This window comes from Talpa europaea (genome assembly GCF_964194135.1).
Source record: "Talpa europaea genome assembly, chromosome: 4".
NCBI lineage: Eukaryota > Metazoa > Chordata > Mammalia > Eulipotyphla > Talpidae > Talpa > Talpa europaea.
Window position 1 is genome coordinate 96,492,289 of NC_140070.1, and position 11,960 is coordinate 96,504,248.

At 44.7% G+C, this 11,960-nt stretch overlaps 1 protein-coding gene across 1 annotated transcript; it reads left to right on the plus strand.

Annotated features, from left to right (window-relative positions):
• Positions 1 to 385: 385 nt before the first annotated feature.
• On the plus strand, positions 386 to 10,498 carry TIGIT (T cell immunoreceptor with Ig and ITIM domains; the record flags this gene model as incomplete). The annotated part of the gene is made up of 4 exons (XM_084232667.1): positions 386 to 449; positions 1,466 to 1,795; positions 6,747 to 6,853; positions 10,262 to 10,498. 4 exons carry the CDS (start codon positions 386 to 388, stop codon positions 10,496 to 10,498), a joined length of 738 nt encoding a protein of 245 aa, XP_084088793.1.
• Between the last annotated feature and the right edge of the window lie 1,462 nt (positions 10,499 to 11,960).

Here is an 11,960-nt window from a genome sequence, read left to right on the forward strand (position 1 = left end):
TTCTTTGGAATTTTGGGCATTACACAGATCCATTTATACCTATCTAATGAGCCCTTCAGCTGGTTAGATGAAGGCTCATTAAAGAAAAGTGCATTCAGACAGCATTTAAAAGTCAGTAGACTGAGTAAGAGGAATCTGAAGACCAATCCATTTCTAACTATATTTTTGTTTATTTTTTAATGTGTTTCCTTCGTGGTCTTTTTTGTGGCTCATACTACGTAGTTTGTGTACTTGTGTATCTGACTTTGACATTGTTTTTGCTGTGCTCAGTTGTTCCAAGACCCTCTTTCCTCACAGGTTCAGTTTCACTCTCCCATCTGCCGTGAGCCAGTTTCAGTGGCAGAAGTGGCCACATGTGCTTCCTGTAGGCCGCCTGGGCAGAAGAATGCAGTGGTGCTTCCTCTTGCTCTGGGCCGAGGGACTGAGGCAGGCTTCCCTCGCTGATGCAGGTAAGGTCTAAAAATGTAGCCTGTACCTAGAGAAAGAAGGAAGTCAGGGAGGAGTGTGGGGAAGCTCAGGCAGGGAGACTAGGTGTGAAAAACACCTCTGTCGGAGAGAAGGAAATGCTGTTTTCAGAGTCCTGCACCCAGTCCTGTGAGAAAAGGCAGTCTCAGAGAAGAAGGAGCAGTTCTGTTTGGGGCAGCAGAAAAAGGCCTTGGCTTTAGGGGTGTCTAAATGGCAAACCCAAGGTAGGAAGCTCAGGGAGAGAAAGGGACTAAGACAGAGGTATTGATTTGCTTGTACAGTTCACTCTTGCTGCGTCATTCTTTCTTCTGGCCTGGGGAACCTTCTAGGAAAACACATTACATTGTCTGTGAATCAAAAATACCTTCCTTATAGATGCTATATACCATTATAGATTGAATATATGTTAAATCTATTTCCTTCCATATTAAAAATTATAAACAAATGTCTGGAGGCACGCAAGTATTTCTACGTTGTAATATATGTTGATTTTTGGAAGCACCCGAGAATGGAGAGGTGCCCTCGGGGTGCTGCTGGATATGGATGTTGAGGAGGGTGCTTTTGCCTGGGAGAAACAGACTTTGTCTCTCAGCCTTCTTTCCTTTGGGTGTCTCGGCTTTCCCGAAGATTTTTCCAGGCAGTCAACCAAACAGTCAGCCTTTATTTTAAAGGGTAATATACCCAATGTAGAACTCGGCTACTGGAAGCTACAATTAAAACAGAAATGGTGTCTGACAAGAGCTTATATTCTAGGCCGGGAGACAAAGTAAACAGATGAAAGTAATCAATGAGCTCTTCATGGAGTGTTATATCAGCAGATTATGCTGAGAGGCGGAGGTCTTAAGTGTCGTAGCAGTTTGTCTATATGGGGGAGGGACGGGGTGGACTGCAGAGACTATTATTTCAAAAAGCCAGCTCTGGCTTCCCAGCCCCTTAGATTCCAGGAGGTTGAAGGTCAGCCTTTGGCCTAGGACTTATACATGCTCTTCCTCTTCCCTAGGAGCTGTGGCAGGCAAAATAGTAACAGCAGGGAACATTTCTGCAGAGGAAGGTGGCTCTGTCACCTTACAATGCCACCTCTCTTCCACCACTGCCAAAGTGGTTCAGGTCAACTGGGAGCATCAGGAGCAACTTCTGGCCGTTTATAATGCTGACCACGGGTGGCACGTTCAGTCCTCCTTCATCGGCCGAGTGATTCCGGGCTCTCACCTGGGCCTTGTTCTACAATCGCTGACCACGAACGACACAGGGGAATACATCTGCATTTATTATACCTACCCTGATGGGATATACAAAGAGAGACTCTTTCTACAGGTCCTGCAGAACTCAGGTAGGCCCTCTGGAGCAGAGTGGCTCATGGCCCTTATCTGCTGGGATAGAAAGCGTGATTTTTGCCAAACATGCTGCAGAGCAGCCTCTCAACACTGGCCCACTTTCCAGTCACCTGGAGCTTTTCAATAGTCCTGATGCTGGAGCCCATCCCAGACCATGTCCATCCGACTCTCCAGGGCAGAGCTGGGGTGGAATACAGGCCTCGAGCCTCCCTGGGGGATTCAAATGTGCAGTCAGGATTGAGAACTGCTCTTTTGGGTAAGAAACACATCTTATGTATATTTACTAAGAAGACCAGTTGTTAGGGTCATGTGAAAGGATTATTGCTTATTAGTTCAGCTTTCATCAAGCAGATTAGAATTAACCTCTCAGTTTAAAAAAGATCAGAGCTGGTTAAAAACAAAGCACAGTGTGTGCTAATTGTAAATGTATGCTAGCTTGTTTGCATTTGTACATTACCTCATAGTTACCAAAATGTCCTCACATTCGTTATCCACCCGGACACTTCAACTGGTTCTCTGGAGTGTGGGAAAGGATTATGCAGAACTCTGTATAGCAGAGTGGTTGAGAACTCAGACCCTGAAGCCAGACAACTTGGGGGCAAATCCCCGTACTGCTGTTGACCTCAGACAAGATTATTTAACCTCTCTGAGCACTGGTTTAAAAATGAAGAGAGGGCCTCCCCGGTGGCGCAGCGGTTGAGCGCTGGGTTGCGAAGCTGCCCGCAGTCTCTGCAGCGCCTGTTCGATCCCCGGCTGCTCCCCGGCCACCGGAGGAGGGTCCCACATGGCGCGCAGACCTCTCCTGCCGCCCGCTGCTCCCCTCAGCAGTGTACTTCGGTCCTTCTGCCTGCTCTGCTCCCCGCTCTGGCTCTGGTGAATTCTCTCACCCTCCCGCGCTTCTGACTGTACCCAGTGCTTGTATAAATGAATAAAAAATAAATCTTTAAAAAAAAAAATAAAAAAAAATAAAAATGAGGAGACATGTAAGATCTTATGAAGTACTCAACGTAAGACTGAATTATTTCCTATAAGAACATGCCCTTAAAGCAGCACTAAGTGTTAGCTGTGCTGATGATTCCTAGTTGACTGTTTGATGGAAGTAGAAGCTGAGGGGTGGACTGGCTCAAAGTGGGATTGTTAATTTTAGCAGAGGTGTTCTGTTTCCACTAAACTATATCCTCAGAGCATCTATTTACTACCATTAATTACGTTGGAGACAGAGTTTTATGAATCAGTAAAATGTGTGTGAACTGAAAAGATGAAAGGTTGCCTCAAAGTTTCCTATCAAATGCTATTTCTTGGCTGTCTCTGACATAAGCCAAGGGACATCAACAGCAAGTGGTGAATCGCTGTACCATTCTCTGGTTCTGTGGACACTGTGGACACCTTGGGGATCCCCTCTGAATCCCCTGCTGCTGAGTTCTCTAAGACAGCTTTGCTTTCCTTATATCCTCTCCCTCACCCCCTCATCTCCTACCAAAGCAGGGAACTGAGACCTCAGGGCAGGAGGAATATGTTATAGGGAACTGGGGCTCCGCCCACATCCTGGTCTCTGTGGGTGTCATGGGCATTTGTCCTGTACTAAGGAATTGCAGCCCTTGGCTCCCTTTTTAAAAATCTAACCTTTAGCTGGAGGAAGGCCGGGCCTCTGCTATACCCTTCCCCTGGCAAGACTTCCCTGGGCTGTGCCTGAACTCCTGGGAGGAGGGGTGGGCCTGGGATGAAATGGCCTGGACTCCCTTCAGCTACAGCAGAGCACATATCTGGGCAAATGTGTTGCTCTCACATCTCCCTGGATCAAACACCCACTCATTTCTTCAAAGCTTCCCTCCTGCCTCTTCCTCCTGCCAGTAACATTTTATGTCTTAATTGAAATTCACTCATTCATGTTTGGATTCATGTAACAAATATTTTTTAAGCCCTTGTTATGTGTCAGGAGTGGGGTAAACAGCAAAGGGTAAGATTTCACAATGGAGCCTAAATGGAGTAAGTCCTATAGGCTTAAGGTGCAAGGATATATGTATGCTTTTTGACATTTTTTGTACATTTAATTGTAATTAAATATTTTTCTTGATATAGTCCAAACCAAAATGAGCTTAATCTAGCTGGTTTTTTTTTTTTAAGTGAACAGGTTTCTATGTGTTTTAAAGGCTAGTATTAGTACATGTATAATGTACCCTTTAAAATTTCAAGTTTTCTTTAAAAAAATTCTCTAGATTTTTTTCTTAAAGATTTATTTATTTTATACAAGAACCGAGGTACAGTCCAGGTATATGGGAGGGTGAGAGGATTCACCAGAGACAGAGCAGGGAACAGAACAGGCAGACTGACAAAATATACTGCTGAGGGAAGCACCAGGGTGAGACAGGAGAGGTCTGCTGCGCCATGTGGGAACCTCACCAGACGGTGGGGATCAAACCGGCGCTGTAGAGGCTGCGTACAGCTTCACAGCACGGTGCTCAACCACTTGCACTACCAGGGGAGGCCTAGATTTTTTTTTAATTAAAATTTTTTTTCCAAGTTAGCACTGACTTTTAGTGGTTGAAGAAACTTCTCCCTTGGGGCCTCCCTGGTGGTACAAGGGGTTAAGACACAACCTATGAAGCTGTCCGCAGTCACTGCAGCATGAGTTCATCCCTGGCCAGGGAGCAACCCACATGGCACAGCAGACCTCTCCTGTCTCGCCTGCTGCTCCCCTCAGCAGTGTATTTCATCAGTCTGCCTGTTCTGTTCCCCACTCTGTCTCTGGTGACTCCTCTCACCCTCTGCACCTCTGGCCTGTACCCCAGCTCTTGCATGCATAAATAAAAATAAATCTTAAAAAAAAGATACTTCTCCCTCCCCCACCATTCTATATACCTCTTTGACCCCTTGTTCCTTTCCCTTTCTTTTTAAACTCTGAAACCTAACTTTATTAGTGACCACTAGGTTTTGTATTTTGCTTTGTCAGATCGTCTACTGTGTAGACGATTTGTCTCTGTCACTCACTAGCTTTCCTACATGTAATATCCTCTAGCTCCTTCCACTTTCCTTAAGGCTGACTAGCATTCCATTGCGTGGATATCCTGTGTCTTCTTCATCCAGTCTTGTCAGTGGGCATTTGTGTTACTTCCATGTTCCAGCTGCTGTAAATAATGCTGCAGGAAACATTTTGGAGCATATAATTGTTTGAGTTGATGGTTTCATGTTCTTCAGGTAGATGCCCAGGAGTGGGGTTGCTAGGTCATATGGTATTTACATTTTTAGTTATTTAAGAAGTCTAGTTGACTCTCCAAAATAACTGCACCATTTTACATTTCCACCAATGATGTATTAAGGTTTCTCATTCGCCACTTCCTCTCCAGCACTTGTTGGAGGTCTCTTAAAATATAGGCCATTCTCATGGATGTGAGATGATATCTCATTGTGGTTTAGACCTGTATCTCCTTATTAAGAGTGGTGATAATATTTTTCCATGTATCTATTGACCTTCTGTAGATCCTTTTTGGTGAATTGTCTGTTCAGATCTGCTGCTCAGTTATTAACTGAGTTATCTGCTTTGCTGTTGTTGTTAAATTGAGTAGTTTTAAATATTTTGAATATTAACCTCTTGTCAGTTGTATAATATATAAATATTTTCTCCCATTCAGTAGGATGTCTTTTTAATCTACTTCTATTTCCCTGCATAAGCTTTTTAGTTTGAGGTAATCCCAATAGTTTATTTTGGCATTTATTTCCTTTGTCATAGGGGTTGGGTCTCAAAAAAATTTTTAATTTTAAATTTTAATTAAGCTTTTTTCTTATGGTGTGATTATAAAGTTTAATAAAAGAAAATATTCACTTTGGGGTTATTTTTTCCGGGATGTTATTATTGTTTCATGATTTTTACTGAAAGTGATTGTTGAATTCAGGAAGTGAATGCACCACCCCTGGTGGTGCAAGGGGTTAAACACCTCACTGTGAAGCAGTCTGCAGCCTCTGCAGCATGAGTTCTATCCCCGGCCGGCCAGGGAGAAACCCACATGGTGCAGCAGACCTCTCCTGTCTCTCCCGCTGTTCCCCTCAGCAGTGTATTTCCATTGGTCTGCCTGCTCTATTCCCCGCTCTGTCTCTGGTGGATCCTCTCACCACCCCCACACCTCTGGCTGGTACCCCAGCTCTTGTACGCATAAATAAATTTTCAAAAAATCTTAAAAAAAAAAGTTTATATGGAAAGCTGTGTGGAGATTCCTCAACCTACTAAAGATAGAGCTTCCATATGATCCAGCAATTCCACTCCTAGGTATTTATCCAAAGGACACAGAATCATCAAATCAAAAGGGCACCTGCACACCTATGTTTATAGTAGGTGTTTTCTTTTTTGTGTGCAACTGTCAGTTCTTTAAGAAATTATAATGAATTGTAGTTTCATACTGTTATATGAGAACACGTTTTGTGTGAGGAAAATAAAGTGCTGCGGTAAATTGGAAAAATAAAATAAAAAAAAAAGTTTAAAAAAAGTTGTTTGTGGCATAACAAGTGTGTGAGGTATGCTGCTGCTTCAGAGATGAGTGTGGTTTCCTGATGGGTCACAGGGACACTCTGCTGACCAAGGAACTTGGCGTACAGACTAGAGTCCTGTGGCTACAGAGGAGGCCTGCTCAACCTCCAGGCCTGCCTTGCGACCTGGTGCTCAGGCATCCCCGGAAGAGCTGCCCTTTGCTTTTACCCTCCACCAATTACTTCTTTTTTTTTTTTTTTTTTTTTTAGTGTTATTTATTTATACAAACACTGGGTACAGTCAGAAGCGCGGGAGGGTGAGAGAATTCACCAGAGCCAGAGTGGGGAACAGAACAGGCAGACCAATGAAATACACTGCTGAGGGGAGCAGCGGGTGGCAGGGGAGGTCTGCGCACCATGTGGGACCGGCGCTGCAACCACTATGCCACCGGGGAAGCCCCAATTACCTCTGTTTTGTCCTCCATCTAGCCGCTGAGTGGCGCCCTAGCTTCCAGATCCTGTTGCTGGGAGCCCTGGCTGCAGTGCTGGTGGTCGTCTGCACAGCTGTCGTGGTAGTGGTTGCTCTGGCCAGAAAGGTAATGACTCTGGGTGCCCATCTCAGTCCTGGGCACTCCACTCCTGCCAGCCTGGTCCTTTCTGGTGTCTTTTCTGACCAGAGAGAGACCTGCCATTCTTTGCAATTTTTGTGGTCCTTGTTCCGCCTTTTAGTGAAGTTGTTTATGCTCTTCTTCTGTCCCCTCCCTTGCTTGGCAATTATATCTCCATATAATGTGTCTCCATTCTTGTGAAATTTCCTCTTCTTCTGGAACTCTCATTTCCTGAAAGGGTTATTTTCACTTTTTTCTCATGTCTCTTATTCTCTTTTTTTGGTAATTTCTATCCACTTGTCTCATCAAGTTTTAGAGTGGGATTCTTTTTTGATATTTCTTCCACTTTACTTTCTTCTTCAATCTTCTATCAAAACCTATCCATTACGTTCTTAATCTTAGTTAATATATATATATATCTCAAGAATATATAAATACTCTTGTCAGCTGCCTATCTTTATTTCTAGTCAGAATGCTGTGTTTTGCTAGTTTCTCTGTAAAGGACCAGACAGTAAATCTTTTAGACTTTGTTGCATTGTCTGCCATTGTGGTGTGAAAGCACCGCAGACATATGTAAGGGCATGAGTAGGCCTTGTTCCAAGAAACCTTTATCGATCAACTCTGAAATTTGAATTTTATGTAATTTTCAGGTGTTATGAAATATTATTCTTCTTTTGCTTTTCCCCAACCACTTAAAAATGTAAACTCCATCTTAGCTTGGGAGCAGTGCAAAAAGCCAACAAAATGGGCCAGATTTGATCCAGGGGTCTTAGTTTACCAATACCTCATTTAGTCGATTATATTGGGAAAAACTGTTTTTTTCCCCCTTCATTTCTACTCTTAGCAATCTGCAGAGCATGTTTGACACTACGTATGTGTGTGTGGGTTTGTGTGTATGTGCGTTTTCTTGTGCTGACCAATTTTCCTATACCATGTAGGTGTCTGAACGATTCAATTCAGTTCTGAAACTATCTGCCCAGAGTTAGTGTTAGATTCCATAAGTTAAAGTCTCAGTCCTACAAAACTGCCCTCACTTCAGATGACAGTTGCAAGTCCCAGTTTGTCACAACTTGCTATGAATTGGGTTTTCAACACCCCCTCCCTAGGTACTATGTAAGATGTATCACTAAACTCAGGGGGATACTTGCTTACATTTGCTGGTTTATTATATAATAAAGGTTATAATATAGGATACAGATGTACTCAGCAACCTAGAAACGCTCTGAGGCCTGTACTTTGGGGGTTTTATGGACACTCCTCATGCAGGCATGAGTAATTATTAACTCATTTCCCAGTTCCCTCCTCTCTCCAGAGAATCAGGGGTGAGACTGAAAGTTCCAAGTGTCTCATCATGATTTGGTTTATATGGTGACTAGCCCACAAAAGAACCAGCCACAAAAAGTAGCCTTGTTCAAACAAAAGATCTGCCTATCACATAGGAAATTAAAAAGGGAGGTGGGAAATTCAGGAAATCACAAGGGTTGAAGAAACTATCAGCAGCTGTGGTCAAAAACCACATATCAGTACCCAGGCGTAGAGATCAACATATGTGTTTCTTACTATGCACAGATCCATTATGGAATTCCCCCGTCTCTGAGGATTTTTTTTGCTTTCTTCCATAGTCTGCCAAATCAGTGGTGGCATTTCTGTTGACAGCAGTGTATTGGATATTTCTCTTGAGGACTTTGTGAGGGCGTTAACTGAAGTCATGAAGCCTGTCCCAATATTGACAAATGATTCTTCACCTAATCTGATATTCAGTTTGCCCACTTCTGGTCCATTCCTCTCAGGATTCACTCTCAGACATACATTCCCAGTTTCTGCAGGGAGATGCTAACCAGGTCCTTTAGTTATAATCTCTCTCTGTCCTTGGCATGCCTACAATTCCTTAGATTAGTAGAGCTGATATTTGACACCATTTATGGGGTTGATGGTCAGTAGGGGAAGTGAAGGCAGGTCTGGGATGGGCATTTTGGGAGCATCACACATAATGTCCTGTGGAAAAGGTAGTGAAATTGAGGACTTTCTTGCCAGAAGAATGCATCCTTATACAATATTTTTCATGCAATTCCGACATCTACCCTGACTCATAGAGGAGGTTCAACATCTTACAGACAATGGGCACCATCTAAGGGGTTAGGCAGAAGCAGGTGTGACCAATTTCCAGTTTTTCAAGATTGCTTTGCTGGTAGCCATGAAAAAGCTGTCCTTGGGTTAGGGTATTTAGAGACAGATGAGTATGGAAGTGTAGGTGAGAGAAAAGACATGGACGTGGGCAGGGAAAAGAGGTGATCAGTTTTAGAGCTACTGAAGAGAAAAATTAGATGGAATTTTATGATCAACTGCAGTTTAACACTAGGCTCCAGGTTTCTGGTCAGCCGGTGCCACAATCCAGAATAACAATGCAGGGACAGGAGCAGTTTGTGGAGTAGGGAGTACGATGGTTCCATCTGACACAGGTCCCGCCTGAGCTTGCTGTGGGCACCAGGGGGTGAGTCCCATTTAAACAGGTGACAGATTGGGTCTGGAGCTCAGGGCAGGAGCCTCTGCTTGTCTGGACAGACATTTGGGAAACTTTAGGGGACAGATGGTGGTTGTAGATACCTATGAATGAAGTGACTTGGAGAGAGTATGGAGCATATGAAGAAATTGCAGGACCCCTATTTTTGGGGAGCTGGTACGTAAGGTGATAAAGAGCAAGCCTGGCAGAAGATGAAGGTGGGGGTTTAAAGGAGGAAGTGAGCCACACGATGGTCATGTCATAGAAGCCAGGAAATGGGGATGTTTCAAAAAGGAGCAGATCAACAGTGTCCAAGGCAATGACAAGTGAGAGCACTGGAGCTGAGTGAGAAGATGAGGGCTGGAGAAGCAGCCGGCACAGTGGTGTGTGTCGTGTCATTTCAGTGGTGTGGTCAGTATTGAAATCTGGCTGTGACAAGGTGGAGAACTGAAGGGTTAAGAAATTGTTGTTTGTGGGGCCTCCCTGGTGGCGCAAGGGGTTATGCACAGCGCTGCAAAACTATCTGCAGCCTCTGCAGCATGAGTTCGATCCCCCGGCCAGCCAGGGAACCACCCACATGGTGCAGCAGACCTCTCCTGTCTTGCCTGCTGCTCCTCTCAGCAGTGTATTTCAGTCAGTCTGCCTGTTCTGCAACCCGCTCCGTCTCTGGTGAATCCTCTCATCCCCCACATCTCTGGCCTGTACCCCAGTTCTTGTATGCATAAATAAATCTTTAAAAAAAAAAGAAACATTTTTGTTGGTTAGAGCACAGCTTTGCCTCTGTGCGTGTATGTGTCTGTGTGAGTGAATGGAAGAGAGTGGTCATGATGACTAGACATCATGTTGGGGAGTAACTTTTGAATAATACTTGTTTTTCAAATAACATTTATTTTTAGAACAAATCTCTCAGAACCCGTGCTGTGGAAAGAGACCTCGGAAGAATGGCGTCTGAGCATGAGAACAGAAGTTCCCCCAGTTTGTCCTTCCCTGGAAGTTGTATCCAGGCAGCAGCTGCCCCTGTCAACCTGTGCAGAGAGCAGAGTGAGGATGATTATGCTGAGCCTCACGACTACTTCAATGTCCTCAGTTACAGGAGCCTCGGGAGATTCAGCTTCCTGCCAGAGACTGGTTAGCTCCTGGAGGCAACTCCGGGAGACACATATCTGGTTGTTATTACACATGAGGGTATAAATGTCTATGCCCTCCGTCATTGCTCTGTGTGTGTGGGGTGTGTGTGTGTGAATGTCATAATCTTTTCTCACTTCCTCTTCCTTTCCCTCCCATTGTGGCAGACTGAACTGAGCAACTTGTATCTGGTTATGAATGCAAAGCTGAAAAAGAACGTTCTGAGACATGCAGTCCTCTGAACAACACTGGGCAGGGTTTTGGGCACCAGGGTTTTGTGGTGGGTGATGATGATGATAAGATTGCAGAGCCCAGCTCATCTTTCCACTGTCATTGTCACCAACATTCATGTGTTCAGGGCAGTTCATGAATGAGGCATGGTGTCAGCTTCTGTGGGGAGATTTGAGGATGACTAAACCATAGTTCTGATACTTTAAAACGTGCAGTTGGGTGGGGAGATAACATTTATAAAAAGGTAGTAAGAGATTCAAGCCACAGGCCTTTAGGACAAGATGACGGTTGTGCTGAGCTGGTTGGGGTAGGCAAAGCTTATCTGTGGCGAGTGATCTGGGAAGAGGTGGGACTTAGGTAAGAGGAGGATGAAGGAAACTATGAGGCTGGTCTGGTGTGAGCAGATTTGTCTCGGGAACTTTTTTTTTCAGATTTATCTATTCATGTATACAAGAACCGGGGTACAGGCCAGAAGCGTGGGAGGGTGAGAGGAGTCACCAGAAACAGCGGGGAACAGAACAGGCAGACGAACCAAAATACACTGCTGGGGGGAGCAGCGGGCAAGACAGGAGAGGTCTGCCGCACCATGTGGGATTCTCACTAGCCGGCCAGGATCGAATCTGCGCTGCAGAGGCTGCGAACAGCTTCACAGTGCTGTGCTCAACCGCCTGCACCACCAGGGGAGGCCCTGTCTCGGGATTATGGAAAGTAAGATTGGGAGCGAAAGGCCCAGCTGAAGACCTTGTCCCCAAAGGAGCCAACAGGACCTCAGATTTGATTCTCTGGACAGGCAATTCAAGTGTCCTTTTCTTGGATGTAGCCCAAGTCCAGTGGTGCTCACTACAGAAGTCTCAGGTCTATGTAGTTAGATGTGCTGGGGAACTGGTGCATTTCTGGTGAGGGAGCTCCATATAAACGCTGGGCCATAATCTACCTTTTTTTCTATCAATCCACCATGGAGATTTGAGGAAAGAATCTGTTCACCACCAAAAGGAAAATTTGCATTTTAAAAATAGGGATGCTTCTTAGGAAAAAAGGGAAGGAGATAGAGGCTTTGAAAAATGAACCAGTGGACATCTAAGCATCCTGAGGTCTCTGGGGTTAAGGGGATGGGGAGGGGAACGGGGAGGAATGGTGGGGGAGAGATTGTTGGATGATGGGGGAAATTAAAAGGTGTAAAAAAATAAACACCCTTAAGCTAATTGCTCTGTACTCATAAATTCACCCTGGCCTATTTGT